This window comes from Syngnathus scovelli, chromosome 1 (assembly GCF_024217435.2).
Source record: "Syngnathus scovelli strain Florida chromosome 1, RoL_Ssco_1.2, whole genome shotgun sequence".
Lineage (NCBI taxonomy): Eukaryota > Metazoa > Chordata > Actinopteri > Syngnathiformes > Syngnathidae > Syngnathus > Syngnathus scovelli.
Genome location: NC_090847.1, coordinates 14,393,335 through 14,414,171, shown reverse-complemented (window position 1 = coordinate 14,414,171; position 20,837 = coordinate 14,393,335). Strand labels below are relative to the sequence as shown.

Here is a 20,837-nt window from a genome sequence, read left to right as displayed (position 1 = left end):
TCCGTCCGTCCGTCCGTCCGTCCGTCCGTCCATCCATCCATCCATCCATCCATCCATCCATCCATCCATCCATCCATCCATCCAATGTATTTTATTGATACATGCATAGTTTTTTACAGTATACAGTTTCATGCTACAGACCATTGTTCCTGATGTTCACATTCACATATTTGTATATAGGAATGTATCCAAAAAACATTTTATCTGGTTGTCACATCTCAGGTCATGCAAATATGATCCTATTTTGACTCACAGGTCAGTGCTCTGCATGTATCGTTATCCAATGTTTGTGCCAATTGGCTCTTAAATCAGATTCTTCCCCCTCGAGCACTTTCATTCCACCTGGGGGCCGTTTGCCACTTACCTCGTGAATATCACGTCATTTCCATAAATTATTCCGGCAACCTTGGCCAGTCGCAATGAATATTTATGGCCTGCCGCAAAAAATCCCTCATTCCTGCTTAAAGTTGACCTTTTATCTGTTATGTTAGGAGCGTGCCCCGTGGAAAATCTTTGCTCGTCATAAATTGAGAAAAAGGTTGGATTTGTACATCCGTTACATGTTAGTTTAAGCTCGGGGTTAAAACAGAAAATCATGTGAGGTTTTAAAAAAAATAATTGTGTAATGCTTCTTTATGTACTACAGTGAGTGAGGAGACAAATTAAAATATTCACATGTCAGACTTTGTGCAGATCACCATGATAATTGCTCATGATAGCAGAAGTAACGATGTGGCCCATCTGGAGTCGGCTTGTGCCAAAAGCAACTCTGTGCAGCCTGGACTTATACTCACAATTATGACAGGGATAGACGGGAAGTATCACTACCTTGGTCTCGGGCCCCGTGTCAGCCTCTGGCCAGAAACCCTTCACATCGACAACCAATGCCGTTGGTGTTTTTATTTACAGTATATTAACAATTCAGATTGATTAAACTGTCACTGTTGTACTTGTTTTCATCTTTTATTTCCTAAAACTCCAAACAAGTATTGATGATGCACTGAACTAAGAAATAAAAGATTTAAGCTTTTATGTCAGACTGGACAAGGTCTGCTTCTGGCATTATGTCCGATAAGTTAGTGTATAAGTGGCCGAAATGAGTATCTTCCACAGGGTGGCCAGGCTCCCCCATAGAGACAGAGTGACAAACTCGGTCAGCCAGGAGAAACTCCTGCGTTGAGAGGAGCCAGATGAGGTGGTTTGGGCATCTGATTAGGATACTTTCTGGACGCCTCCCTGGTGTCCCACCAGAAGGAGGTCCAGGGGATGACCAAAGACATGCTGGAGAGATTATTTTCTGTGTTTCATATTGAATGTACTCGTAAATTGCTGTCTTAATTACCTTGGTACCTTCCTGACTTATAGCAATTTAAATCAGTGTACCGTTGGGTGGAAATGTATCAGAATCAGAATCAGAAAACCTTTATTGTCATTCTACATAGTACAATGAAATTGGAGACCTCCATCCAGTGCATGAGGTAGACACAAGTAACAGTCAAGTAATCGACTAGTAGAAAAGTAGATGAAATAATCAGAAACAGTAGTGCGGACAAAGTGCAGTAATAGTGCAGGAGGAAAGTGTCATCAGTGTCGGCTGGAGTTGAGGGCGGCTATGGCTCGGGGAAAGAAACTGTTTCTGAGTCTGTTTGTCCTGGTCTTCATTTGCCTGTAGCGTCTTCCAGAGGGCAACAGGTCAAACAGGGCGGAGCCAGGGTGGGAGCTGTCCGCTGAGATCATCATTAGGAACTAACGACTCTGAAGTGACTCACGTCGTTGCTCAATGTGCGTTAAAGCCAAATAAAACACAAATAAGCATATGAATTGAATGGTAATGCCTCATAAACAGCAACAAGTGTTAGGCCAATAAATGCACTTTTAGCACAGATACAGATGTGGTACATTTACCACTTTCCCAGACAGGAAGCACGGCTGGAAGACAGTCAGTGCTCTTGCTGGGCCATGTGTCACCTGCTCACAAGGCCCCTGATACCTGACTGTAAAAGGTTTGTGACGAGTTCAGTTTTGACAAAATAAAGGAACTGAAAGATAAAGGGAGGATGTAAAACAGGCAGGACATGCGTCACGTGGGACCGGGGTTCTCCATCCCTGCTTTAGCTATTGATGTAAGAACTTAAGTCTTTTGGGTTATTTTTAAGGAAAACAATTTGTTGTTGAACTTCCCCTGCACAAAAAGAGCTAATCTTTTAAAAAGACAAAGTGCCATTTTACTTTCTCAAAGAGAAGATAAATTAGTGTTGCTTTTACCCAAAAAGAGCAGGCTAATTATATGAAACCCTTCTCCCCAAAAATAGGGACAAACTACGGTTGCCCATTTCCCCCAAAATATTTTTAATGTGTTTTTCATAATCGAGCAGCCCTTGTAAAATCCACCATTAATTTTAGTGTACCAGACAGGGAAGGGCGCACGTCTTTAGTTTGGTGTTAGATTTGGCGATAATATTCAATCATTATTTTATGATGTGACAATTAAGGGAAGGTCTGCGCCTTTCTGGGTGTTTAAATGGGCTATAGTACATCATTACTTTTACCATGTGACAATTAAGAGAAAGTCCATGTGTTTAGTTTGGGCTATAGTTTTGTCAGTCATCGAAGAACAGGCAACATTTAAATAATAATGAAATAATTTTACCATGAGTCACCTAAGGAACTGTTTGGTGTTTGTGATAAGAATGGGTTAGGTGGTTAGGGAGGTGCTTGCATCAAAGCAGAAGGATATTTTGAGCAGAGGCAAAGTGAGACAGATTCATTTGAGTCGTATTAGGTTTCCAATTTCCAACAACAACCAGTAAAAAAAAGTGTACATATATAGATTAAGAGCGACGCCAGACACGCTCTCTAGAGGCAGCCTGTCTGTGGTGTTCCATTTCACAGAATGACACGTCTAAAGATTGTCTAATGCCACCGGGAGATAATAGAGTCATGCATTTCTCTCACTACGACTGGAGGAAGGAAGGAGGCGTCGTCGTCTGCTGCTTCCATTTTCCTTTTCATTTCAAATACGCTAATTACGACACGCTAATTATAGCCTTAACTCATGAGCATTCTTTGCATTGGTTTCAGTTTCTGAATAAAACACATTGGGACTGACTGGTTCCCTGACTTTACCTTTGTCGCTTTCCCCTGCTCCTCTACTCCCCTGCAGGTGTCTCATTGACAGTGACAAACTATCAGAAGGAACACAAGCGACTTGTTCGTCTGGCAATGCTGGAAGGACAACTGGAGGTGAAAGTTAGTAAAAACTTTGCCAGGACAGCAATCTACTACTCTATGTGTAGTTAACTACAGATGAAGAGAGCTGATTACTTACAAAGTTAAACAATAATATGCAGGTTATTTTACAATTACTGTGAAGAGAACTGGATTTCAAAACACATTCAGTATCTCTCAGGTAGAAAAACTAATGTTTGTTTTGAACCGCTTGATACTCTGAGGGTCGCGGCCATGCTGGAGCCCATTCCAGCAGTCCGTGGGCGGTAAAGGGGTTGCCAGCCAATCACACAGCATTCATAGACAAACAACCATCCACACTCAATCAATTGGCCTCCCATACATGTCTCCCCAAAAAAAAAAAAACACACAGGAAAAATCCACACAGAAGACCGAGGCCGGAATCGAACCCTGCACCTCTGAACTGTGCGGCGGCTGTGCTAACCAGTGCACCAGCATGCCTTCGTACAATATCATTATTATATTAATATTATTTCTCAACGCACAGTATCAATGCACAAACATACATAACACAGCTATTCCGATAACGACACGTATTGATTCGCTAGGATACAGTATGTATCCAGCAGCGTCAAATATCAACAACCCAACTTGTATTGTTGGCTTTAGGATACAACAATGATATACTAGCATTCAACAACAATATCATTGTGTATGTGCATGTATGTGAACATTTAAATATGTAAACTCAAGTGCAATCACATTTGTAAATCAATGGCTTCTGGTTTTTGAAATGTAAATAAACCAATCTACTGTGACAAAATAACAAAATTGCAAAAACTGTATTACCCATCAAAGTGAAGTCTAACCGTAACTATAGTCTTGAAACAAATTTGAATAAGGAAAAACATTGCAGTAAAATAATGCAAACTGGTTTAAACTTGAGAGTAGCTGAGATCTGTCATGTCAGAACAATACTCCTCACAAACATCCTCTGCCTCGCTGTGCTCAGTGTCACATTTTCTGTTATCTCTTCTCTTATTTTCTTCTCTTTTCTTTCTTACCGCTATTTTCGATTTTTCTTCTTCGTGCTACCGCTATTTATATTTTTCTTCTTCGTGTCAGGGGTTCGCTTTGGCCTGGGGAGTTAAGTTCCACTTCCACTTTAATGATATCTGGCGCCAACTAGTGTTGTGAATGAGTATAAAGTCTAGACCCCGAATGTAAGACGAGCCCCACTTTTTCAGTCTTATTTCAATGCAAAAAACACATCTTATATTCGGGCCAATACGGTATCTTATCTCTCGGGCTACAGTATTGATAAATCAGCATTAGGCAGCATTAGATATCAATACTGCATGGGTACGGTATCAAAAGAGAACGTTTTGTATATTTTATAACATGATATATCCCATTGTGTAGTATTTAAGCATCTACCAACTCTCTTTGATCCCTGCCACACACAGCAATTGAGCAAAAATCTACATTACAGAAAGTTAAAGTGATAATTTTATATTTATATTAACAATAAGTAATAACTTCTTATTGCTGTAAGCAATGATTCTATCCGTGTGGCTTAGTGTGTGTGGGTGAGTGAGACAATAAAGATCATCGTGCTAATAGATGTTTTTTTTTTCTTTTTATAGTGCGCATGTTGCAACTGTGGGAGGAAGAACATGCAGACTGTGCATAGGCGGCTTCAGTCTTTTAATCGTAATTAAATGGCGGACAGGCTGCATTTATGTAGAGCATGGGTGGGCAGAGTTGTTTTGCTCAAGGGGACACATTTGATTTTAAAAATGGACAGATGGGCCAGGTTATTCACATTCAGTAGAGACAAAATAAAAAAGTTAACATGCATATTATGCTATAATGTAATGTTATGTGTAAGCATTTTTTGACTTAGTAGTAAAATAAATATTCACTCTTGTGCTTGTAATTTATTTAATTTGTATCCTAATTAAACAATTTTATTTAACTACCGTAATTTCCGGACTATAAACCGCACCAGATTATAAACCGCACTTGGAAAATGTAGGGGAAAATCTTGTTTTGTTCACATATAAGACACACCGGACCATAAGCCACAGGTTTGTAAATGTTTAATTCCCATTTTTAAGAGAATATACACAAATAATATTGTCAGGAAAGAGATGGTTCTTTGGGGATGCATACCTTTTTCTCCCCAGTGACCGTGTATCTGGTCACACCCCTCCGCCCAGCAAAGTGGTGCTGCACAACAGCGGTCCACAGCCTTTATACGAGTGTATAAGTGTCATCACATTCACGAAGAATCCATAGATACGGCGCACAGGACGACAAGCTGCAGGGTTCAAAGCTTGTGCAAAAAGTAGCGGTTGATTGTCCGGAATTTACGGTAATATTGCTGTATTTTACACAAAAATTGTTTCTTCTGATCATGAAATAGTAATGCATCATCATTGTTTTATTTTATGACAGTATTCAAAATTAATTACAATTATCTAAAATATATATATTTTAAATTGTTAAATAAGTGCAAAGTTGCTTTGGCTTCAGGCAATAATTGAAGTAAAAAAATAAATTCAAACAATTACAAATATAAAAAACCTTTACACTACAATTGTGGGGTTAGAAGTACTAACACAAACTAATTGAATAGCTGTATTAAAATTGTATTACATGGAATGGAAACACTGTTTATGAACTAAAAACCTACTTCAGGGAGGTTTATGCTCTTGATGTGGCTAAATGTATTTGAAAGCATTATGACATAATTATTGCAGATTTTCATTGCAGCCTCACTATGAACCAGTGTCATTTATGCTCTTGATGTGGCTAAATGTATTTGAAGGCATTATGACATAATTATTGCAGATTTTCATTGCAGCCTCACTATGAACCAGTGTCATTGAGCCTTTTAAAGAAATAAATACTGCCTCATACAAAACAAAGACTTGGGAAATATGCATATCTAAAATAATCAAGGAATGACAAAAAAAAACTTTTTAGTTCATGTTCTGTTTATGATGTAAATGATATTGTGGATATTTTATACAGCACATCTTTGGAGAGGAGCTAAGTGATTTCCGAAAAGGAAACATCACTCTTTCACTGATTGTTGCTACTTTGTGGAGCCTCCTCGATTCTCGCTCTTCAATACAAAGCAGATATTAAATGGAGTCAATGTGATCTTACAATAGGGACACATGATATTCACGTCAATTGTATAAATTCTCCAACACTGAATTGTATAACCTTCCTGACAGACACCTTCCTGGCGGGAACTGTGCCACGTCTGTGTGGAGATACTTTAAGGACACGGATGACAACATTTTATGGCGAATGCAAATTATGCTCTGCAAAACGGATGGTTAACAACGACCAATGAGTTTCGCGAGCCCTGTCGCTCGCTTTGCTTCATGCGCGCAGTTTGGTGTGGCACGTTTTTTTGATGGCCAGGAATAGTAGATATTTAAATGTTCATATTCTGTTTGTGTTTTGGATTTTACCATGTAATGTGCTCATAATAACCTTGGTTAAGTGATATGACCCCAAACTGTGATATCAATTTTAGTGATATTTTTCTTGTTGAACTAATTACTTGTGGGTTGAGCAGATGAAATTGTGTTGTGGGTAAACGTGTCAGTTTTGTTGTATATTCATTGTTTCCGCATTAGTTTTTCCACGCATTTGTTGTGTAATTAATGCTAACGTGCTGTTCAGTTAAATTAGTGGACATGTCATGGCTGTGCGAACAGCTTGATGAAGAGGACTGTTTAAAGACCAATTCTAATTGAAAACTGACATTAACTGGTCCATTTGTGTGGCATGTTGGCACTGACCTATGCAGTAGCAGAGGATGACTGACAGCAGCACAGCCACGGTAACTGCAATCAGAGCGGTGCACTTCCAGGAGCAGTGCTTGGGCGACTTCTTGAACTTGAAGGCGCCACGAGAGAGGCTGCTGCGGGGAAGCGGGCGCGCCGGAGTGGAGTACACTGTGCCCGTCGCCATGGTGTAGCCGGGGGCTGCAGCGCCGAAGAAAGGGGTGCTTCCTGTTCCCGTCTTAAACAGGAAATGCCTGTCAGATAAGGAGATTGACAAATTGATATCATAAAGGTCAAGTTTTGATAGTATGATGTAATGCAACATATAATTAGTATATGATTTCGAAATGTCAGCAGAAGGTAACCTTGATTCACTTGTAATAGAAAACTACAGTAGATCACATAGTATTGCATTGTAATATCTATGTGTACAACACTGATACAATCGCGTTAAATATCAATATCGCAATGGATAATCATTGGTACAATATTGACATACCAGCATTAGAGGTGAACATAACACGGCTTGTCAGGGTAAAACATGATGCAGCAGCATTAGATACTGCAGCACATCAACATCAATATTGATTGATATTGATTGATTGATATCTTTACAAGTATCAATGTAATCAAATGTCGAAAAAGGTTGCGGAATCATATTGTAGGCTAAACAAAGTTTCTCGCAGCTGCTGGCGTGCTTTTAAAAGTCAGCAAACAGTAATATTTTCGATATTTTTGTGCTATTTAACACTGCCTTGGTTTCATAACAGCATGAGACAGACACGTTTAATATTCATGAATAATTGATACTGCTGCCCGCAAGCCACGCGATGTTTGAGTAGCGTCATAAATATCGATAGTTCCTAAAAAATTATTGTCCAGATCTAAATCGCCGCCATAATTCAAATGACTAAAGTGTTGTGAAAATGAAAACAAACAAACAAAAAAAAAACAATACGTCATAAATACAATGGACTCTCCCGCCTTGCTCGCTTGACCTTTTACGCTCAGGCTTGTGCTAATAGCCTATACTACCTGCACTAATTAAGAGGGTTTAATCAAAGGCATTACGCAGCCATCGTCCTATTAACTTTTAAACCCCAAGTGAAAAGCTCTTAAGTAAATAAATTAAGCCTTCTTGCCAGTGCTTGTAGACTAATACTGCCAATGGCCATAGGGCTCGGAAACTGGACCTGCCCGCGGACCTTGCAGTCAACACTCTACAATACTGTCTGTAAAGGAAAAAAAAAACAGCCAAAACTTCACGTCTCTTATTCTGTGATATGCTAACGCATGTATGTTTTTAAAATTCTTGTGCTACCTCTAGTTGCACTCTGTCTTTCTTTTTCAAGACTTTTGTGTCATCCTCAGTTGCTCAAACTTAGTGAACAAAGCATGGCATCAGTGTCCTACTCAAAAAAGCCCCCAAAAGACGCAGATTGACAAATGTGATGCATCATTCACTTCTTTCTCTCTCTGCTTTCATTTCAGGTTTTTGTACCACCTCTAGTATAGTATATAGAGAAAGCGCGACAGAAAGTGCAATACAAAAAAGAAACACCTGAAAATGACGTACAGAAAAAAATTTGAAAACTAAGAGTGGCACAGGTTTGCTACACAAAAAGATTGAAAAAGAAACCTCCACTTTCCTGCTTCTTTTTCCAGCTTTCCTGCAACCTGTTCTTGTACTTGGTGCGTCCTTCCAGACTTTTGGTACACACCAAATGCATTCTGTGCTTCATTTTCAGGCTTTTGTGGCACCTCTAGTTGCACATTTTCTAATTGCTTTGGCACCACCACCAGTTTCCTTTACCACCTCCAGGTTGTCTGCCTCTTTTTCAAGGCTGTCCTGCCACCATCAGCTTCATGAGGCATGTTGTTTAAGCTTTATGCGGTTCCACTCTGCTACCTTTGCACGATTCTGCACTACCTCCAATTAAATTCTGTGCTTCTTTTTCGGGCTTTTTTTCACCTTTCAAATGAATTATCATTTATTTCTCTCACACTGTTATTTTTTTTTCAGGCTTTTGCGCTTCTCGCTGCTATGGAGTGCCGTGTAAAATCAGTGTGCTACACAAAAAATACAAAATAGCACTGAGCTGCAAGGGATTGTCCCATAATAGTAAAGTAGTAGCATTTTCGGCAATATCAGCTAGCCAATTAGCATTAAGTCATGGTCGTGACTGCCTGTTGACTAACTTCTTCACTGTTGCGCCTCAGAATTGAATAGAATGACTTGAAAGTAAAAAAAAATACCCTGAGAAACTCATGGTTCCAATTATTTTCACCACAGCTGCCGTAGTTCTCTTTCTTGAGTGGCCTATCTAAAATAGAGATGTTTCAGTACTACACTACAAAAGCTGCTGATGCGCACTTCAAAATACAACATTAATTAATAGCAGTAATTCATTTTTGTTCACTGACGGTGAGCAAATTCTCTCCATTGATTCTGAATGCAGCAAGTAAAAATTGATTCAAATCATGGTCACTACTGCAACCACTTGAATGATTGTATAGAATTCAACCTCCTTTCTCACTCTACGTTTTTTGCTTTATGTTGACTTTTAGCACCCTGTAGTAATATAGAGGATGGTGGGTTGCCATGGCAACTGATAATTCATAGACTAACCAACGAAGTCATATATTTGCTCAGCAATTATTTACACAGCATCTGTAAAGTCTGTAAAGTCTTTAAATTTTCAGGTTTGAATCCGACAAGAATCAGCACTCAAAGAGCATTAGCGCAGTCAATCAGAGGCATCGTCTAAAATCCACACTATGAACCTCACGGCGTGTGTCACACACTGTCAAACACACAGAATGACTGCCTTACTGCTCCAATTAAAAGTCCTTTTTTCTGGAAAGTAGGACATGGGATGAACCTCGAACCAGCTCATGCATGCGCTACATATTGTGATCAATGCTGGAGCGCGGAGAACAAATGTCACACTTTGGACCCGTCTGGCATTCCTTGGCCGGCCCCCGGATCAACGCAAGCTGTCGACACACATATGGCGGGGGGGGATTCCGTTTAAAGGTTAGTGTGCATCACTCCTGGAATGACAATGTTCCAGGTAAGTAGGTGGGAGGTGTTGTTCCCATTACTATTGGCTGGAAAGGAAAGCTTTTGTGACAAAAGGACTGTGATGTGGAGCTTCCGTGGTGCATTTGTAGTTCATCTGTTCACAGAGTAATAATGATGTAGATGAAGTTTGCTTCCAGTGCCAACCTCTATCTGGTTTGCTACCATATGTTTGTCACCTGTGATCAAAAGGTAGCTGGAAGAAAGAATGGCAACTGAATACAAATGTAAAGTGCAACTTTAGCCTCTGGGATTAACCACTCCTAGCTGCCGTGGTTTTGTTATTTGTGATCAAAAGATAGCTCGAAGGAAGAAAGACTGGAGAGTACAGCTGTACACTGTAGTGTTGGTGTCCAGCTAACTGACTGCTAGCCACCACATGTACTGTATGTCATGATTAATTCATTCACTGACATAAATTCAATCACTTTATCAATCATCGTTCGTCAACTGCAATTCAATCATTTGTCACCGAAATATATATTTAAGAAGTGTTTTTTAATGGGTGGGCATGAAGCAGGTCTCGCCCAAATTGTCTGTGAAACTCAGGTTGGTTAACCACTGTAATTATGTTTTCCCACCTCATATAAATGGCTGTTACATCTATAATCAGTCGATCAGCACTGTTTTTCAGTAGAAGACAAAGATTAGGGTCTGAATTTCAGCTTGATTCATGTTAGTGGTAGAAATAGCCACATGCTGGAAGTAGGGCAGGTTTGGAAAACTCAATGTCATAATCCTCTGAGTGTAAAGATATTTTTGGAGTTTTTTTTTCCAGTTCTCTGTACAGGTGAAGCGGCGGAGTCTCCAGCACACTTGCTCGTCATAATCCGTAACAATGACTAGCATTGACAAAAAATGTTTTGCCCACTAAAATGTATCAGTGTATTCTCTGTGTGTGCAAGTTTTTACCAAATGATATCATACACTAAGTTAGTGCAATATGTTTTTCTGTCACTTTCGGAAAAATTGCTTTTGAAACCAAGAAAGGGGCACTAAAATATTCTTATGTAGCTTGGGCAATACCACTTGGTGATACAACAAACCAAAGGGGGGAATGTATTGATTTATATTCAGAAATAACAACTTCTTAACTGTTTTTTTGTTCTTTTACAATGCCTCTCTCCAACTGTAGGGAAACAGCCCCTTCACTTAGTGATAAAGTGCGATGCAGTATTTTTTTCCTTCCTAGTGTGGCGTTGGTATTGTCCTCAATTATACTTTAATTTTTAAATACGCAAAACACCTCATCATTGAACAAAATAAATGTTGAAAACTTTTAATGAGTCAACCTAATGGGTCTGTAGTGACAAATCTGACAGGTGCTGCCTGAGATTTGAACCAACAAATACAGTATACTGGTTTGAAAGTTGCGTACTCTGCTGAATGTCCCCACCTCAAAATGAAAAAATTACATCACCTTTGTTTAATGCAAATGTCAAAAGTATAAAAAAAAGCTTTAATCCTTTCTATGTTTGTGTTCATGTAAAGAGAATACACTGAAAATGAAACGCTGCCGGACACAACGAACAAGCACCACTGCACATCAATTGATTAGTGCCGGCTTGACGCAACATGGCGCATCGCTATGCTAATCCGACCAGCGACGAAGGCAAAGGGACAGCCGCGTAAACTGATGAATGGTCTCAAGTTTAAGAGACTGGGACCTGCATGGTTGTCCGTCCTATTGGGACGACGGTATCAGAAGAAAAGGCCAGTGGCGCTCTGCCGGTGACAGAGCTTGTCATCAACTTGACATTTGAAAACCAGTCACAAAAGACGGAACAAGCGAGTGGGTGGATTTGTCCATGGCTAAGCTGCACAAGAAAAACACTCAAAACAAAACCAATTGAAGTCGTCCTAAAGGGTAATCCGCAACTCGGACGCTAGCTCTTAGCTAGCAACAGAATTATGTGGCTGGAGATTTGTAAAACACAACAAAAAACTACAGTTGTAGCATAGTGACACAGTATCTTCATTTCCTAAAAAAGAAAACAATCAATGTTGTGCTTTCCGAATAAGAAAAGCTGAAAAAAAACTCAGGAAAGTTATAACTGTGTAAACATATTGCACTTGTCTGCATCGCTCATTTCCTAAAAAGAGCACAAACTGTTAATGTTATTCTTTCTTATAAAATCATCTAACTCAATATTTTTTTCTTTTCAGCAGTGTTCTCGGTCAACATAAAAGCTGAGCGCGTCCCAAGGATCGTCCCCACTGACGACCTCCCACAAGGTAGCAAACCCCCTTCGACACGCTCTCGATCAATTCCACATGGGCGACATTGTCAACGGAGAACGCCTCTCTTTTGTTGAATGCATGAACGCTTCGACAGAACAATTGTGAACAACCTTCAGATGGTATTCAAGCCAAAAGAAGAGAAGCTTGCGAAATACTCTATGTGGTGTACACATGCTGTACCGAATGCTTACAATTGAGACATAGAAATTAAGGTACACTGAAATACAAGGGCTTTGGTCTTTAGAAATGTAAAAGTAAAAAGGGAAAACAACATTTGTGAGATGCAAAAATCTTAACTTTGTTCATAACCCTAATCAAAGCTTGCAAATTGTAACCCAAGTATAAAACTTTTAAATAAAGCGCTGATATTTTCTTAAACGGAGGATTCGCTGTTTGGCATGCACAAACTTGATCAATAAAGCTGATTCTGATTAACTCGAAATCCGAACACGGCAGTTGAAACCCTAATTTGCCATGTATGTCACATCCCAATAAAATATTGCTCACTAACCTATTTGTGTTTAAGGTATAAAAGTAGTAAAAAAACAATGACAGCTCTATATTGAGACAGTAAAGAGCATGTCAGCTTCATACTTCCTGGCTTTGAATGATATGATGGTGATAGTACGTGTCAGACACTCTGGAGTCCAACCGTCATATGCAAAAGGTACGCTCTCTGATGACTTCAATATCACCAAAACCTCTGTCTTCTTGTGTGGAAACTTGCTTGTTTCGTCTCTTCCTGCCGCTCTTAACAGCAACAGGGATTTGTAGCATGACTGCAGGCCAATAGAAAGACTTTGCTGATATGGTTTCAAAGTGATTAAACAAGACAACTGTGCCGAGTTTGGCCAAAGGCTGTAGGTGAGGCCATCACCTCTTATTTTGCAGCGTGCAGAGTGCGAGGGCGACAGATTACAAGTACAGATAAAGTGGATTGGCCCGCTGGTGGAATGAGGAAAGGTAGGCTGGGAGAAGAAGCACGACAGTGCTTGTAAAGTCGGGAGCGCCTTGTGAATCTTTCGAGGAGTGCTTGATTGCTTCCAGTTTCCATTTAGGAGATTTAGAGCAAGATGAAGACTAAGTGTGTGTTTCACAGCAGGTCAAGTCCGTATCTGCAGTGGTTGCCAGACATGACGCAACCCCTACTCATGTCACAAGCATCAAGACAGGATTAGGTTTTCAAATTAGGGTTTCAAGACAGGGTTATGTTTTTACATTTAGGGTTTCCAATTAAGACAAGGTTAGGGTTTCCAGTTTGGATTTGAAGGTAGGGTTTCATATTATGGTAAGAGGCCAATGTGAACTTTTCAAATAAAGTTTCTAATTAAGAAGGGGTTAGGGTTTCAGGTTTTGTGGCAGAGGTTAGGATTTTAAATTAAGGTTTGTAGTCAAGCTAAGGTGTTCAAGTTTAGATTTTAAACAAGGTTTCAAACATGGTTTATGTTTTCAAATACTGCCAGGTTTAGGGTTTCAAATTATGTCTTAAGATGGCATCAGGATCTCAAGTTTGAATTTTATAATATGGTTTGAAGCAGAGGTTAGGTTTTCTAATTATTTTATATTAGGACTTTAAGCCTGGATTAGAGTCTCAAACAAGAGTTGGAGTTTATAGGTGTCAAACCTGGGTTAGTGTGCTTAGTGTTTTAGATCAGGGCGTCAAGCCAAGTTTTGGGTTATTGTAAATCCAACTGTATGTGCACGGTTTGTGTTTCAAATTAGGTTGTGTTTCATAGTAGGGTTTCAAACCTGGACTTCAAAGTAGTCCGGTTAGGGTTTCAAGTCCAGGTTAATGTCTTACAATAACCTTCAACTTCCTCTATGAAGCATTATTTGTGCAACTACGATATCATCCCAGCAGCCATACATCACCATTAACCGAGTCCACATCAATTGGCTACCGGTGGGGTGGGCAGGACCCAATGGGGTTTAAAAGGGAAGCCAAAAAGCAATTAGCAGCACTGCATCAATTAGCGTTAATGAATGACGTGTTGGTCTAAATGTGTTGATTAAACACAAGTTGCAAGCAGTTCAATATTATTGGACCAATTAACAAGAAGGTGAAATCTCACCGTGGTCGCACTGCAATGCTTTAGCGCAAGTGAAGTTGCATTCCCAGTGGTCTCAAATCTAGGAAGACCCTGACCAGCTACTGAAACTCTAATTTAAAGCACTATCCCTGGCTTAAAACCTAATTTTGAGGCTCTAACACCTGTTTGAAAAATGAACCCTAGCTCAAAATTTCGATTTCAAACCTTTCCTAAATTTCAAACCCTAAGACTTATTTTCTATACACAAACCTTTTCTCTTGTTTGAACACTAATTTGAAACCCTTACTTGAAATCATAATGAGGATTTTAAAGCCTTAACCTGGGGTTGAAACTGACTGTAAATGCTCCTTTAAAACATTAAAGCAGGCTTGAAACTCTGATTTCAAACCGTACTTTGAAACACTTATCCAGGCTTTAAACCCAAATTTGAAACTAATTGGAAACCATAACCTTGTTTCACACCTTAACCCAGACTTGAAACCCTGATCATTGTCTAAATTCAGAATCCTAATTTAAAAACATTGTCTGAAATCAAAATCCTAATTCTAAAACCTAACTCCAAACCTTAATACACACTTTGAAACCCTAACTTGAAACCATAACCCTAATTTGAATCCCTAATTTTCAACCCTTAGTCTGGCATGAAATCCTTGATTGAAACCTTAAATCTGGCTATATATCCCACTTCAAAAGCCTTATCCTTGGTTAAACCTCACACAACATTAACCCTAATTTTAAACTTGAAGCCTTAGTTACTGATTTTAAGTTGTAACTTGAAACATTAACTGTTCTTTTGAAACCCTTACTTGAAGTCCTAACCAAGGATTAAAACCGCAATTTGAAACACCACTTTTAAACTCCGCGAGTCGTCACCTTATCGTGGTGGAGGGGTTTGCGTGCCCCTATGATCCTAGGAGCCATGTTGTCGGGGGCTTCATGCCCCTGGTAGGGTCACCCATGGCAAACGGGTCCTAGGTGAGGGGCCAGACAAAGCACGGCTCACAAGCCCCTTATGATGAGTAATATAAATGGACTTAGTTTTCCCTCGCCCGGACGCGGGTCACCGGGGCCTCCCTCTGGAGCCAGGCCTGGAGGCGGGGCTCGAAGGCGAGCGTCTGGTGGCCGGGCCTTCGCCCATGGGGCCCGGCCGGGCATAGCCCGAAATGGAAACGTGGGTCCCCCTTCCCATGGGCTCACCACCTGTGGGAGGGGCCGAAGGGGTCGGGTGCAATGTGAGCTGGGCGGCAGCCAAAGGCGGGGACCTTGGCGGTCTGATCCCCGGCTGCAGAAGCTGGCTCTTGGGACATGGAATGTCACCTCTCTGGCTGGAAAGGAGCCCGAGCTGGTGTGCGAGGCAGAAAGATTCCGACTAGATATAGTCGGACTAGCCTCCACACACAGTTTGGGTTCCGGTACAAGCCCTCTCGAGAGGGTCTGGACTCTCTTCCACTCTGGAGTTGCCCACGGTGAGAGGCGTCGAGCAGGTGTGGGTATACTTATTGCCCCCCGGCTGGGCGCCTGCACATTGGGGTTCACCCCGGTGAACGAGAGGGTAGCCTCCCTCCGCCTTCGGGTGGGGGGACGGGTCCTGACTGTTGTTTGTGTCTATGCACCAAACAGCAGCTCAGAGCACCCACCCTTCTTGGGGTCCCTGGAGGAAGTGCTGGAGAGCGCTCCTTCTGGGGACTCTATCGTTCTACTGGGTGACTTCAATGCTCACGTGGGCAATGACAGTGAGACCTGGAAGGGCGTGATTGGGAGGAACGGCCCCCCTGATCTGAACCCGAGCGGTGTTCTATTGTTGGACTTCTGTGCTCGACACGGATTTTCAATAATGAACACCATGTTCAAACATAAGGGTGTCCATGTGTGCACTTGGCACCAGGACACCCTAGGCCGCAGTTCGATGATCGACTTTGTAGTCGTGTCATCGGATTTGCGGCCGCATGTTTTGGACACTCGGGTGAAGAGAGGGGCGGAGCTGTCAACTGATCACCACCTGGTGGTGGGTTGGCTCCGATGGTGGGGGAAGATGCCGGTCCGACCTGGCAGACCCAAACGCTCTGTGAGGTTCTGCTGGGAACGTCTGGCAGAATCTCCTGTCAGGAAGAGCTTCAACTCCCACCTCCGGCAGAGCTTTTCCCACGTCCCGGGGGAGGCGGGGGACATTGAGTCTGAGTGGACCATGTTCTGCGCCTCCATTGTTGAGGCGGCCGACCGGAGCTGTGGCCGTAAGGTCGTTGGTGCCTGTCGTGGCGGCAACCCCCGAACCCGCTGGTGGACACCGGCGGTAAGGGATGCCGTCAAGTTGAAGAAGGAGTCCTATCGGGCCGTTTTGGCCTGCGGGACTCCGGAGGCAGCTGACAGGTACCAGATGGCCAAGCGGAACGCGGCTTCGGCGGTTGCTGAGGCAAAAACCCGGGCGTGGGAGGAGTTCGGTGAGGCCATGGAGAATGACTTTCGGACGGCTTCGAGGAAATTCTGGTCCACCATCCGGCGTCTCAGGAGGGGGAAGCAGTGCAACGTCAACACTGTTTACAGTGGGGATGGCGTGCTGCTGACCTCGACTCGGGACGTCGTGAGTCGGTGGGGAGAATACTTCGAAGACCTCCTCAATTCCACCTACACGCCTTCCATTGAGGAAGCAGGGCCTAGAGACTCTGAGGCGGATTCTCCAATCTCTGAGGTCGAAGTCACTGAGGTAGTTAAAAAACTCCTCGGTGGCAAGGCCCCGGGGGTGGATGAGATCCGCCCAGAGTTCTTAAAGGCTCTGGATGTTGTGGGGCTGTCATGGCTGACACGCCTCTACAACGTTGCGTGGACATCGGGGACAGTGCCTCTGGATTGGCAGACTGGGGTGGTGGTTCCCCTCTTTAAGAAGGGGGACCGGAGGGTGTGTTCCAATTACAGGGGAATCACACTCCTCAGCCTCCCTGGTAAGGTCTATTCAGGGGTGCTGGAGAGGAGGGTCCGTCGGGAGGTCGAACCTCGGATTCAGGAGGAGCAGTGTGGCTTTCGTCCTGGCCGTGGAACAGTGGACCAGCTCTACACCCTCGGCAGGATCCTCGAGGGTGCATGGGAGTTTGCCCAACCAGTCCACATGTGTTTTGTGGACTTGGAGAAGGCGTTCGACCGTGTCCCTCGGGAGGTTCTGTGGAGGGTGCTTCGGGAGTACGGGGTGCCGAGCCAACTGATAAGGGCGGTTCGGTCCCTGTATCACCGATGCCAGAGTCTGGTCCGCATTTCCGGCAGTAAGTCGGATTCGTTCCCAGTGAGGGTTGGACTCCGCCAAGGCTGCCCTTTGTCACCGATTCTGTTCATAATTTTTATGGACAGAATTTCTAGGCGCAGCCGAGGCATTGAGGGGGTCCGGTTTGGGGACCTCAGCATCGCGTCTCTGCTTTTTGCAGATGACGTGGTGCTGTTGGCTTCTTCAGGCCGTGATCTCCAGCTCTCGCTGGAACGGTTCGCAGCCGAGTGCGAAGCGGTCGGGATGAGGGTCAGCACCTCCAAATCCGAGTCCATGGTCCTCGATCGGAAAAGGGTGGAATGCCCTCTCCGGATCGGGGATGAGATCCTGCCCCAAGTGGAGGAGTTCAAGTATCTTGGAGTCTTGTTCACGAGTGAGGGGAGGATGGAGCGTGAGATCGACAGGCGGATCGGTGCAGCGTCGGCAGTAATGCGGACCCTGTACCGGTCCGTTGTGGTGAAGAGAGAGCTGAGCCAAAAGGCAAAGCTCTCAATTTACCGGTCGATTTACGCTCCTACCCTCACCTATGGTCACGAGCTATGGGTCGTGACCGAAAGAACGAGATCTCGGATACAAGCGGCCGAAATGAGTTTTCTCCGCAGGATGTCCGGGCTCTCCCTTAGAGATAGGGTGAGAAGCTCGGTCATCCGGGAGAGACTCGGAGTAGAGTCGCTACTCCTCCACGTTGAGAGGAGCCAGATGAGGTGGCTCGGGCATCTTATCAGGATGCCTCCTGGACGCCTCCCTGGGGAGGTGTTCCGGGCATGTCCCACCGGTAGGAGACCCCGGGGACGACCCAGGACGCGCTGGAGAGACTATGTCTCTCAGCTGGCCTGGGAACGCCTTGGGATCCCCCGGGATGAGCTGGATGAAGTGGCTGGGGAGAGGGAAGTCTGGGAGTCCCTCCTGAAGCTGTTGCCCCCGCGACCCGACCCCGGATAAGCGGAAGAAGATGGATGGATGGATGGATGGACTTTTAAACCTTAAACTTGACTTGAAACTCTCATTGTAAATTCTACTTTGAAACCATGGCCAAGGCTTGAAACCAGAAGCCTTTTTTTCTATGAAACCCTCGTTTGAAACCTGAAATTGAAACAGTAACTTGGAGACCTTGTCTTTAAATGCAAACCCAGGGTTGAAATTTGAATTTAAAACCCTGTTTTGAAATCCTTAGCCAGCTTTGAAACTCTAATTTCAAATTTCTAACTTTCCTCTCCCTAAACCAGCCTTGAAACGATCAATTGAAAACCCTAACCGTTGTTTGAATCTCTACCCCAGAGTTGAAACCTAAATTTTAAAGCATATTTTGGTCCACTTTTCTCCTAAAATCCCACAAGGGCACAAACTGTGCAACACATTGCAGACAAAGCCATGCAACTGCTGCTCTGTTCTGAAAATAATAGGAAATGGAGGAAAATAAAAAATAAACAATGATGTTTTAGCGGCGCTCGTAAAAAAAGCTCAGAAAGAGAAATGAGCGCACAGTGAATAAAATGATGCTTCACCGCAGGATTTGAAGAATTAAAGTGTCTGCTTTACAGGCCACACTCCATCACGCCGTTATTGTGTCACAAATGTATCGCAAACGGTGTCGCCGGCCTGATAAATGTTGCGCGCTTGCACCCCCTTACAGTGAGTTCTTCATTTTGACTTGGAGGCCCGGGTTTATTCCGCATGCTAAATGATATTTATTTTATTTTGTACATAATCCAACTGAATTCTCTTATAGATATGAGATAAAACTCTTCCAAGTCAGATTAGAGAGTTTGTTAAGTGAACTCACAACACGTGACCTACAATGTATGAATTGAGCTTGAAACGCTTGAAACCAAGCTCATGCCCAAAACCACAACTTTAAACTTTAAAACAGCATTTTTGACCTGAAGCCTTCATTTGAACTCTTAAATATATATTTTACAACCCTAAAAGAGTCTTGCAAATATGATTTAAAACTGCACTGATTTAAAGTTTTAATCTTGGTTTAAAACCCTAATTTAAAAATATGCAACTAAAAAACCCAATTTATTTAAAAGTCTAAATAAATGTGGTGTGAAACCCAAATACGTATTAAGTCCTATCCCTTATTTGAAAGCCTAAAATTATTTTCTTGATTTGAAACCTCAAATCAGGTGCACAAGTCTAATTGGTATCCCTTGTTTGACAAATGCACCTCTGGAACATTGCACCATTTTAGCCACCTTACCGTGAGGCCTCCGTTACAGGTCCAGGCGTGATCAAGGGCAACACCATTCGTGTTGATCATTTGCACCAAATCCTACTCAATTCTCCCGAGAACAAATTTTTTCATGTCAATGGTGAGACGGAGGCTGGTGTGAATCACACTGAGTCAGGCGCAAGACAAGGAAGCTTGTTCAAAGCGAACTTTGCCAGGGTGCCGCCCAGGTGTGAACACGAAGATGCAATCAACAACCACATCACATGTCCGAAGCTTAGCCATGGCCTCAAACCATATTTAACACCTTAACACATATTTGAAATGCTATTGAATGCAGTTTGAAACCCTGAACCCTAAATTTGAAACTCGTCTCTTTTCCAACCTCGTTTTTAAAGCCTAACTTTAAGCACTGATTCAGGTTTGAAACCCTAATTTGAAAAGCAATTTTGAAGCCCTGAACCCGGTTATGCAAATGAGGCTGCTTAGTCCAAAGTCCTGCTGAGTATGATTGTCAAGATAACAGAATAATTAATAGGACAGCACTGCTGCTCTTCCACAGATTATCACTACAGGACATGCTATCCTAACCCGCAGCAGGATATTAGCGTAACCAAGGCAAGCAAGCAAGCGATGCAGAAGTGCATGCTGGGAAGCGCGCCGCTCCACTTACCGGCTCTCCAGGGCCACATTGCTGCCCAGCACCCAGCTGTCCTGCAGCTGGACGCATTCCGCCGTGCTCTGCAAATCGGCCGCCAGGCCGGCAGCGGGCGGCGGGCTCGCGGCCCTGTGGTTGGCCAGCGAGCTGCGACTCAGGGATGTGATGGAGGGGTGCTGCTTGTGGGGTGGCGGTGGGGGTGCCGGCGGTAGTGGGGGTGGACCCTGAGGACTGGACAGATGGTCGCCTGGAGAGAGAGAAGGAGGAGGAGAAATGTGAGACATCAATCAAAGCATTCGTTTTTTTATTCAGTGTGGCAACTAATTGAAACCCCCTAGATGTTTTGAAACCTTAATTCACAACCCTGACTGATGTCCAAAACCT

General features: G+C 43.0%; 1 protein-coding gene across 6 annotated transcripts in view; it reads right to left on the bottom strand.

Moving 5' to 3' along the window:
• Nucleotides 1–20,837, bottom strand: part of si:dkey-237h12.3 (teneurin-3) — a 196,394-nt gene that overhangs the window by 80,652 nt on the left and 94,905 nt on the right. For all 6 annotated transcript variants that reach the window (XM_049750883.2, XM_068652589.1, XM_068652591.1 and 3 more), the window contains 2 exons: nt 20,469–20,700; nt 7,014–7,252 (listed from right to left, as the gene is read on the bottom strand). In XM_049750883.2, the coding sequence (XP_049606840.1) occupies nt 7,014–7,252; nt 20,469–20,700 (471 nt within the window). The remainder of the gene's footprint in view (nt 1–7,013; nt 7,253–20,468; nt 20,701–20,837) is intronic.